The 12,041-nt window shown below is 39.5% G+C and overlaps 1 protein-coding gene across 1 annotated transcript in view; it reads right to left on the bottom strand.

The window, feature by feature from the left end:
• The window catches only part of Gabrg3 (gamma-aminobutyric acid type A receptor gamma3 subunit), a 749,929-nt gene that overhangs the window by 341,273 nt on the left and 396,615 nt on the right, over positions 1–12,041 (bottom strand). The window contains exons 4-5 of the mRNA XM_008833637.2: positions 10,440–10,660; positions 8,818–8,900 (exon numbers count right to left, since the gene is read on the bottom strand). Coding sequence (XP_008831859.2) covers positions 8,818–8,900; positions 10,440–10,660 — 304 coding nt within the window. The remainder of the gene's footprint in view (positions 1–8,817; positions 8,901–10,439; positions 10,661–12,041) is intronic.

Here is a 12,041-nt window from a genome sequence, read left to right as displayed (position 1 = left end):
AGTTCACCTAGCAAGATATTTTAGTTTTGGAAGAACTTTCTGAACTTCTTCCTATACTATATCCTTTTGCGTTCCCACCAAAAATTTGTCCATTTTTTTTATATTCTTGCTACTGTTTTTAATTTTAAGCATTCTAAGGTTTTTAATGATAAATCTTGTTTTAACTCACATTTTCTAACAGTTAATGATTCCTAACTTCTTTTCTGTTCTTGTTTTCCATATGTATACCACCTTTGTTAAAATGAGCGTTTTTGATGGCCTGGTTGGCCTGGGCATTTATTTCTGTTTTGATTTGGTATGTAGTTTTAAATTGTGATAGAACTATACAGAGGACTGATGAGATGGTTCAGTGGGTAAAGAAACTTGCATTTCAAGCCTCGTGACCTGAGTTTGATTTCTGGAACCCATGTAAAGGTGGATGGAAAGAACCAACTGCACAAGATTGTCCTGTGACTTAAATACTTGCCATGGCATGCTCCACCATCCCACACTCAGCACACAAACACAATAATAATAAATAACATAAAATAAACACGGAGACCAAAAATTAACCATTTTAACTGCTCATTTCGGAAGTATTTGGCACCAGGTTATGGGGTCGTTAACACAGTCTACTTCAGACCTATTCAGCATCCCAGTACTAATTGCCTTTATAAAACATTCACTTACAGCTGGGCATGGTGGTGCACACCTTTAATCCCAGTACTCAGAAAGCAGAGGCAGGTAGATTTCTGTGAGATGGAGGCCAGCCTGGTCTACGTAGTGAGTTTCGGGCAAACTGAGGCTACAGGGAGACCCTGTCTCAAAACAAAACATTCATTTGTTCTCTTCCTCCTTGTTCTCTGTTCTACTTTCTCTCTGTGTGAAATGTCCTCTGTTAGTTACCTCGTGGAAGTGAATCAAACAGTACTTATCTCCCTTTTTAGTCCTGATTATTTCACTTAATGGATGGATTTGAGTCACAAGCTACATCAGGGCCTTGCTGCTATATCAAGTACTAGAACATAAATTAGTCATTAAGTAACTGTTATTCAAGGCTATAATGAGGTGGCCACAACAGTGCAAACCCGCAATCCCAGCCACTGGGAGACAGGCAGGAGGATTTCAAGTTTGAAGCCAGCCTGATATAGTTCAATGGTAGACTGCTCTCCTGATTTCACTAACACACACACACACACACAGAGACAAAACAATGAAACACAAGTTTATACACATGAAAATGGCTAGTAACTATTTAAAAGTGGGGTATAAAAGAACAAATGTTGGCAATGATACAAAAAATTGGAATTTTAAAAAATATTTTTTATTATTTTTATTTTATGTGTATGAGTGTACTGCCTGCATGTATGTGAGTGCACCCGTGTTGTGCAGTGCTGTGGAGGTCAGAAGAGGGCTTCGGATATCCCTGGAACTGAAGTTAAGGACAGTTCATAGCTGCCCTGTGGGTGCTGGGAATCAAACCTGGGTCCTCTGCAAGAGCAGTCAGTGCTCTTAACTGCTGAGCCATCTCTCCAGTCCCTGGAATTTTTTTTTGTGGTTAGTGGAATGTAAAATTGTGCAGCTGCTATGGAAAATAGTTTGATAGCTCCTCAAGGAATTAAAAATTAAATTATGATTGGCAATTCTACTGTGAGGCACAAGTCCAAAAATTTTAAATAAGTCGTCAAGCAGACTCCTATATACCTTGTTCAAAGGAGTATTCACTACAGCCAAAATGCAGAAGCAACCCTGAAGTCCATCAACAAATGAATGCAAAAGTGAAATTTTATTAATTCACAAAAATAATAGTCTTCAGTTTAGATTTTAGATTTTTATAAATCATAGGTTTGAGCCCTTTATTACAAACATGGCTTGCAATATTTTCTCCTAGGTTATGATTTGTCTGTTCAAGGTCATGGTTGATTGAGTTTGTAATTCTGACATGATCATGTGGTCACATACATCATTTTTCCTTTTATAAATATACTTTTGGTGCTAAGTCTAAAAACTGTGAGTCTTACGTCAGTGAACATTTTTCTCCTATATATCTTCCACAAATTAATGTGGTTTTATATTATTATTTAAGGTCTCAACAGGTTTGGAATTAACTTCTGTATAAGGTTCAGGGGAATAGAAAGTCCAAAGTTGGTTTTTTGCCTACAGATATCCAGTTGAATCAGTTAACATTTTATTTGTTGATGGATTGAGCAATTACATACACAACTGGCATAATTCTCAAAACGGAGCACTTTCTGACAAGATGCAAGACATAACAACAGCAGCAGTGTCCTACATTTATGTGATCAGTGTCAAGAGAGTAATATTGCAAAATAAATAGCGGACTGTGGTGTACTAGTCTTTTACTGTTAAAAGATTAAGGGGCTGGAGAAATGGCTCATTGGTTAAGAACACTGGCTCTTCTTGGAAAAGACCCAGGTTTGAATCCAAGCACCCACATGGCAGCTAACAACTGTCAGTAACTTCAGTCCCAGGGGATCCAACAACCTCTTCTGTCCTCCTTGGGCATTGCACAACACAGGTGCACTGATCTACATGCAGGCAATAGATGAATACACTTAAAATAAAAATATTTTTTAAAAGATTAAGTAAAGAAATGGCATTCTGAAGTTTTATTCTAGGCCTTAATTTAATTTGAGCAATTGGCACTGAACATTAATTTTGCCTATGCAACATTTATGTCTCCACATAAGCAAAAACATTACTTACAGTCAATCAAATCCCCATTTCGATTTATAGAAAGCTGTATTTCTCTCTGTCTCTTCTCTCTCTCTCTCTCTCTCTCTCTCTCTCTCTCTCTCTCTCAGAGGGAGAGAGAGAGAGAGAGAATAGAGTCTTATCTTTAAAAAACAATAATACCATAGAGGTATAGTCCTTATAGTCTTAGCACGTTTGTCATTGATTTTATATTTTATTTAGAAATAACAAGGCCTGGAGAAATGGCTCAGCACTTAAGAGCTCTTGCTGCTCCCTCAGAGGACCCAGGATCAGTTCCTAGAACCACATGGTGGCTCACAACAGCTTGTAACCTTGGTGCTAGGAGCTTCAATGCCCTCCTCTGACCTCTGAAGGCATTGCATGCCACTCATGTACACAGAGACACACACAGATACACACACATACACATAAATTTTAAAAAGTAAATCATATATATATGTATAAAACATACACATGCACACATATATATGTATATGTATATATATGTATATTACAATGGTTAAACTTGAAATTTTCTACCTTATGATGGTGTGAAAGCAATGTGCCTTCAATAGAAACCATACTTCTAATTGTTCATCTGGGTTGTTTCCCAAACCTGTTGACTGCATATACTTCTCTCTGATGATGCTGGGCAATGGCAACACCTAAAGCAAGCAGTCAACCCTGTGATAATGACTCAGCACTTGAGGATGTGCTGCTGCTGAGCACTCGGTAAGTTAGCAATATTCAATATATCTGTAGCATGGGACATTTTCAACTTAACAAGGCACTCATCTGGACACATTTTCATTGTGAACTGAAAAGCTCCTATATATTACCACCCTTATGTATCAGGCCTTCTGATAATTCAGGTCATATAAGTTCTGGAATTAAGTCACAAGTTCCAATCAGTTGCCCAACCAGATAGGAACATTTTTCCATATGCTGATATTTGACCATAAGAAAATTAATTATTTTCAAAATAACTTGGGAACGGCTGAATTAAAAGGAGAAGTTACAGACATTTGTTTACTTTAGCTTAATTATTTTTCTATGAAGCATATCAAAACAGAGATTATAGTTTGAAGCCCTCATAAATCATTGAGGGGCATTTTGGAACTTGTTTGCTGGGGGTTTCTCCTATATCATACAACTGCCAATGGTGTGTCTGCCAGCAAGTTTCCATATCCTAGAATGTTCTGAGCAACTAGCAATTAAGGAAGACAAAACAGTGATTCCCAGAGATGTTAACACCCTAGACCCCAGACCCTGCTGATGTGTTATCTGACATGGCAGAGGACACTTGGACAATATAGTTGAGTTAGCAACCTCAGATGCAGAGGGCGACTGTGGCTGTGTGGGTGTGTACCATTGATCACCAGGGTCCCCAAGAGCAGAGACACTTTCCTGACTATGAGCAAAGAAAGAGAATGAAGAAGGAACTTGGCTGTGTGATGTTTCCATCTTTGAAGATGGAAGGAGGAGGCCACTCACCAAGAAATATGAGCAGCCCCCAGAGCTTGAAAAGCACAAGCAGAGAGGAAGGAAGCTTGCCCTGCAGATACTTTTTTGGAACCCATATCAGATTTCAGAGATGCAGAAGAGTAAGATGTTATATTTGGGTTTAATGCCATGTGGGTGTGCAATGAGCACCTGAGTGTGCAATAAAAGCTTCTACTCCAGGGCCTTCCTTAGTATACACTGTGTGTTGCTAGAATGTGATCCTTAAATTCAATGACTGCAGAGTAAAATTTATGGATATTTTTAATTAATTGAAATGATATAACATAAACATCAATTATTTTTTAAAAATTAAAACCCTATCAATAACCAAGAAACCTGGGCTTACTTGGGGGCGTAGCTCAGTGGCAGAGCACAAGGGCATGAATGAAGCGCTGAACTTGTTCTTCCATGCCAAAATAGTAACCAAAGCATATGCTATGTGGAAAAAGTCATTGCTTCATCTCCCCATGTGCTGGAAATTTTATCTGCCTGTCATTGTTTGAGAAGTTTTGTACAACTTACATAGTCTACTGAAGGAAAACATTTCTGTTAGGGAATTTATTGCCAAAGCACATTTGCACAAACGATGAGCAATCTTGGCTCAGTGACTTGGGTTAAGATTTTATCCCCACAAGATGGTTATGTAATGAGTAGAAAGCTGCCCTGATCATTTAAATGATCACTTCAGATCTTACTGTGCATTCTGGATAAGCTTCCTAGAATTTATTTGTATGACAAGGTATGTAAATAACTTCAGTTTTGCTAGTGTTTCTATTTTCAAGTAGAAAAAGTTAAGCTACTTACTATTTTTCACTGCAAGTATCATGGTGTCCATAGACACCACTTTATTTTCAATTACTTATCAGCACCATGATCGGCACTGTCCTAATAACACCCCTGCCCCTAAGCAGAGAAGACTCAGATGTCAGGTTGATGCCGCTAGAAGCTCCAGCATGATTCCAGCTAAGCAGGGTATTTTCATTAACAAGGGGTTAGAATGTTTCATTATAATAACGAATAATATATATGAATGAATGTTATACCTGTAAATTAGTTCAACAAAAATACTTGAAAACAGGGTTGGAAGGTGGCTCAGCAATTAAGAGCACTGGCTACCCTTGCAAAGGACCTTGGTTCAGTTCCCAGAACCTACATGGCTGCTAACCACTGCATATAACTCCAGTTCTAGGGACTCCAAAGACCTCTTCTGGTCTCCACAGGCTTGTATGCACATTGTGCACTTATATACATGCAGGCAAATACTAATACACATAAAATAAAGTAAAACAATTTAATGCACAGTTTTATATTTTATATTTATATTCCTGATTATTTTTTGATGGTGTAACGCTAGAGGGGATTATTATTTGTTATTAGAGTAGATTCCAACCTTCTCTCCTTCCAGATGAAGGTCATGAAAAGCTGTTTTTGGTTCACTGGGAAGATGAGCAGAAAATGCAGTGTTCCCAGGCTCTCCTCATTTGTGCCCTCCCTAACTCTGAACAGCCTGAAGTATAGTGTTGTATCCAATAAAATCAATGAGCCCACACTGGTGTGGGGATATCTGTATCCCCTTAAGCCCCGGCTTACATGAACCTCATTCTTGGTAGTGTTCAATGGATTTGGATAAATGGAAAAATACATTGTAGTATCAGATTATATTCAATATCCTAAAAATGTCTTTATTCTATCTATTCACTCTTGACCCCCACTGATCTTCTCACTGTCCCCATACTTTCATCTTTTCTGGAATTCCATACAGTTGGAATTAGTGTGTGGCCTTGTCAGACGGGCTTCTCTCACTTAGCAGTAGCTATTGTTTCCTCTGTGTTGTTTCATGGCCTGATAGCTCATTTATTTTATTTTTATTATTTTTAGCTCATTTATTTTTAGTGTTGAATAATATTTAACTGCCAGACATGCAACAGCTTCTGTATCCATGCACTGAGTGCTTCCACATCTTGTCAGTGATGAATAAAGTTGCTGTAAGCACTTGCCTACAGGTTTCAGTTGGACACAACCTTTCAATTCATTCAGTAAATACTAATGAGTACAAATTCTGAATCATATAGCAATGTTCATTTTAATTTCGTGTAAACTATTGATTTGTCACCAAAGTAGCTGCCGTTCCTATCAGCTCCACACCCCCAGCTCTGGCCTGGCCCATGATTTGGATTTGGGACATTCTAATGGGTATAGTGTTCTATTACCTACTTTGCTCTTACAAAATGTCTTCTTATTTGTCCTTAAACATGCTTTATCATCCCATTCCCTGATTTTTAGATGTAATAGCTTTTACTTACCTACATGATAAAAGTTTTCCTTTCTGGTGCTGTATTTAAGATCCTTAGTTACCTTTTACTCCACCCTGACAACCTTTCACCCACTTTCTTTACCAGACACATGGAATTAAATATGTCTGAGCTCACAAACTGTGACAGACTTCTTCCTGGTACTTTATTGTAGTTATCAACTCGTTCCAGAAAGGCACTGCTGGTAGTTAAGGCTTCAGAGTAGTGTTTCTCTAAGTGGTAGATATTAGGTTTCTTTCAGAATTAATTATTTTATTTCTATGAGCTATATTTAAAACAGTCCGTACAAGCAATTTTCTTTCTAGAAGTAGGGCAAATTTCATGATTCTGGGATGGAAAGAGTAAAAAAGTTTTGCAAAACATTTAAATGCATTTTGAAAGCATAAGGGTATAAGGGAAATCATTTAGGAAGAGACAAGGATTTCAGAGGGAATGCTCACACTAGAGCACTAGAGGCCCTGCCTACTTCTGGGATCCTGAGCACTTCACATAGGCAAAGGACAACATCAGGATCAAGGCCAGGCTGTGGCAGAAGATGAATTCTAGAAGCAAAATTCCTCAGCAAGTTGTCTCCTGGAAAACTCCCTCTAAAAGAGTTTCTCCTGCCCGGCCTTGACTGTGAAGGAGTAAAACAGCAAAAGTGCTTTTCTATCATAAGAATTTACAATCCTAAGCACAAAATTGCAAATATGTATAGACTTAAGGTTTACACCATATGTACAGCCCAGCTTCTCAGGCTTAAACTTTACAGTGATAGAAAAATGAACTACCAATGCACATGCCAACACTTAGGAGTCACAAAAGCATCTTGATGGGTAAAAGAAGTCAGACACCGAAGATGATATTTTGCACCAGGCATTACCAACATGTAGTGGGACAAACCAAATTGGAAATTGCCATAGGAAAGGGGCCAGGGGTCACTCACAAAGAAGCAGCGAGTGCATAAGGGTTTAGTTCAGTGGCAGAAGGCATACTTAGCAAGCACAAGGCTGCAGTAAAAAGCATAAAGAAAAAAAATCACAGAGTAAAAGTCCCAGGAAGCATTAATTTAAATAAATCATCAACCAAGTGATTGTACAAACATGTCTCACAAAGATGAATATTTTTGAATAATTTTTAAAATAGAAGTCATTAAAAATTTGGTAAAGAAATCCAAAACTGTTAAAATTGAGATTAGAAAAAAGAGCAAAGAAAATGCCTGGTAGTAGAAACAACCACCCAAACCACATCAAAAGATGAGTTGCAGTGTATGAGCGTATTGGAAGGAACAAGAAAACCAGCTGGCCACTGACAAAGAGGACCTGCAGAGACCATGTCCACATGAGCACTGAACAGCTCACAGGGCTGTAGATGGTTTGGCTGGCCCTCTGACTATTAAAGCAAACACAGAAAAAAACTGTACAACAGGATATGCCTCCATGTTTACCACAACATAGATATCCGCATCCACTTCCTAGGCACTGACATTTGTGTGATCAACAAATGTAGTACATTTAGATCCAACTAATTGTTAACCGTTCTTTAGATGAGAATTTTTATTAAGTCTAGGATGTTAGTGAAAATCTGTGCTGTATCTTGGCTTACTTTTTCTGAACTTAAATTCTAAAGTGTGTCCATCTCTTGAGTTCACAAACAGCCTGCCTGAGATTTCCTCAAGTTTTCCAGTCATGTTCCATATTCAATTTAAAGAAAGTCAATACAGTTATTAAATATTTATGATTCATACATAAGAACTTATGATTAATACATTTAAAATAAACCACCATAAATTCAACCGATGCCTTTCCTTATTGACCTTTACTTAAAAGCTTTATAAGTAAGCAAAAACATTTGATTTTTGATATTTCTTTTTGGATGTGATTTTGCTTTCAGAGTTTGATATCATCAGTATCAATCATCATATGCTCAAGGAGAAATACAAGTACATTAAAAGGAAGACTTTTGCCCTTCTCATTAGAAGGTGAAGCCTTAAAATATTAGCCTAAAAATGTTACAAAAGACTTTTGCTTCCAAATAATAGGCACAGCTCCTTACTATTGGTCTCTTTGAGAAGTGAATGACCCATTAATTTCTGAATCTTTGAATATAACTACCAATGGTTGAGTTGTTCACCACTTAATCAGTTACCTGTCTTGTGACATAAGTTCTATGTAATTCTCGAGTAAAATCACCCCAGTGGCCAATGACACAACTGTGACCTGTTTTCTTTAGTTGTATAGTGACAGTGGTACAACCATAGGATTGTATGCCACAGACCAAGCCCAGACTAGCCACTCCTTGCCCAGGCTCACACCCGTGGAGTACTCACAGCTAGAGAAGATCAGTGGGCAGGAGTGCTCATCCATGGGGAAGTTATGCAGCTGCAGCTGGCATTCCGCATTGATGGTGAGCCTGTGGAAGAGCCAGCATAATTTGTGGGTCAGCGATAACACAGCCAAGGCCTAGGCCCCCACGGAAGGTAAGATACCATACACAGGTGTGAGGGATAGTCCCAGGACACGGTATCCTATACAAGCAGCTCATTTTGGTTCACACAGTGAGGCCTGTTGGTTGCTTTCTTATTGTGTTGTTTTGCTTTTAACTATCAGTAGTGTGGGGGGGCGGGTTCTAGTTAGTAAGATTCCAACTGTGCCTAGAAATACAAGGCAAGCCACAGAGAAGGAAAAAAAAAACTGTTGTTTTATAGGTCACTGTTTTCAATTTGTTTAAATGAAATCCTTCTTCTACTTGAAACTGGTATGCTTGTCTACACAGGTATCATGGCAAATCCATCCATTTCTAGGGGATTTTCTCCTTAGACAATTACCTGCACTGCACCTGCAGGTAGTGGTTGTACTATGTGAGCATATTCATGTTGAAATGTGTGTCAAAGTCCCTACAAGGGATCCAGGACCAGCTCGGCTCCACACTGTTTGCTGAGGGTCAGCTTCCCTTCTGAGTCAGCTTTCTATTGCTTTGGAATTTATTGATGAAACAACTGTTACAAACTCCATCTTCCTCAGCACATTTCACCATCAAACTTCCTTGCTGTGGCTCTTTGTTGTTCTTGGTGTTGGCCCCTTTCTGAAAAATTATGTCCCTGAAAATTTGATATTATCTTCTGTCTTTTGATGCCTGTCTGTGTCTACTGGTGCTATGGAAACTCCAGTATTAAGAATCACAGATTTCCCCTCAGTGCCACATATCACTTATGACTCAAGGCTCTGTAATGTGTGTAGAATGAGAGAGAATGGTGGTATCTGTGAGGGAAAGATGGTTAGGGGAACCTCGTGCAGGTCCACAAGACTGAGAAAGGAGCATGTGTCAGAGGAAGGAAGCTACTGTCCTCTAATCTATGGTCAATACGAATGTCTTTCACCCTGTGGCAGGAGGCAGGCAGGTGCTTAGGGATCTGGAACCCACAAGATGTAACAGAGCAGGTAAACCAGTCCCCTTTGTTACACTCTCTAATCCTTTCCTCCTTCTTTTAAGGGAGCATCCCTTTCACTCGGGTTTTGAGTTCTAATGAGAAGCCTCTGTTGAGTTCTAATGAGAAGCCTCTGTGAGGCTCCTCCTTCCTCAGCTCCTGTGACTTGACTTGCAGAAGATAAAGTTTTTGTCTAGAAAGAAAATACAGATGCCCGCTATGGTGATTAAGGGCTCTGAGGTCCACATAGAAATTCAAAGAAGTGTGGAAGACAGCACTCTGAAGAGAAAGCCTCTGCGCAGTAGCTCTTTGTGTCTCGTTTATAGCACTTTGCACCCTTGAGCCCCAGAAGATAAAGACTTGAGACAGAAAAGGTCTGTTTTCCTCAGGGCCAACCTTGAAATAATCCATTCCCTTCCTCTGATTTCTGCTTCCTGGGCTGTTGGTGCACATAGTACCACCTCAGATTCTATTAACAATGTATCAATTGATGAGTTTCAAAAGACAACCACACAGCATCTTACCTTAATGTGTAAAGGATTTTCCCGTCATTCCAGATTCTGAGAAGCTGGTTAGGTGTGGTGATCCAGTGGGCCTCTGCCGTTTTAGAGTTGCGGAAGATTGTGTCTGGGATCCATATCAAGCCTACCATGTTGCTGTTCAGAGTAAGTATCTTCATCGTGCTGTTGAATCGAAGGCGACTGTCCGTCCAGGTTTGAGCAAAAAATATGTCAATTTGGTATTCCTGAAACAGAGAAAAGATGAGGCAGTTCTGTTAGTGAATTTCCATATGTTGTGCTGTCTTTGTCGGGTTTGGTTTTTCCACCATGTTCAAATCCCCCGACCCTTTGTTTGCTTCTCGTTGTAAAGATTTAATGAAATGATTAAACAAAAATCCTTAGTGCTTAGTATAGAGCGATTAAATCATAAATATTAGATCATGTAATACTGCACATTGTTATTCAAGGGTCTCCTTGAATAACACAACTATAAACAAAAAGAAAATCACTAAATAAACACAGAGCTGCAGAGAGAAAAGTCACCCAAGTCTATACTGACTTAGCAGAAAGCTGGAGGGTTCAGGCTACAGGCAAAGACCCAGCATTGTCGGCTGCTCCAGGCTTCGCAGGCCCAATGTTTCCTGTGACTACCCGTGAATTAGGATAATATCACAGAACCCAAGGACTTTCTCTGACTGGTGCATCTCAGTGGTCATTCCCCTAAGCACACTGTAAAAAGTTATCATCAGGTCCAAGATAAGCAGAATTTAGGGGCTGATCTCTGGGGAACTTTGATGCCTTTCATAGTTTCCATTACTTATTAGATACTATCATTTTAGTAATTTTACTCAGCAACACTCAATGCACTGAATAGTTATCTTTTTGATTGATTTCCAGGTAAAGAATCTTTGTGAGATTCAACTCAAAGTCTATTAACTAATGTAGCCCATACCATTACTTTATAGCACTGACCATGCCAAGCTCCCTAACCATCAGAGAGCCAGCTCACACCAAGTCCTGCTTCTCACAAAGCTGTACTTCCATAGGGAAGATAGAGCTTGCATTAATTATTAAGTTTAAAAAGAGCAGGTTTGGACAGCTGGGACTACAGGGAGACCTTGTCTCAAAAAGACACCTCTACTACTACTACTAATAATAAAGAACAACTTGTGAACCTCAGCTGGCCATGGGCTTCTTCCATGGCTGGATTGGACTTGCATCCCACAAACCAACCACCGCTTTCCTCTGTCCAACTAATTCTCATTCAAACTCTGGCCAGTCTGGTCTACATAGTTGAGTTCCAAGCCAATGGGGAAGACAGGGCTTTTTAGCCCTATAACCAGGGAGTCAATTATCCCTCTAAGCTATCTGTCAGCCTGACTCCAACAATCCCAGTCCCATCAAGGGTTACAAGAAAACCCTGATGCATCTGCAAAGCAATGCACGAGCACCAACCCTAGTTCTAGTACTTGTAGACCAAGTCTACACCAGGTCCAGTCATTCCTGAGAAGCCCGGCCCACATGCCAGACCATCCTCTTTCCTACACCACTGAGGCTTCAGCTTCTCCCACAACCAAGGATCCATATAGGAGATCTAGCCCTCAGCTCAGCCCCCTGCCCCCTGCC

Source organism: Nannospalax galili, unplaced genomic scaffold (assembly GCF_000622305.1).
Source record: "Nannospalax galili isolate Female #2095 unplaced genomic scaffold, S.galili_v1.0 scaffold135, whole genome shotgun sequence".
Taxonomy (NCBI): domain Eukaryota; kingdom Metazoa; phylum Chordata; class Mammalia; order Rodentia; family Spalacidae; genus Nannospalax; species Nannospalax galili.
Note: the sequence above shows the minus strand (reverse complement) of the source record. Positions and strands in the feature narration are given on the sequence as shown.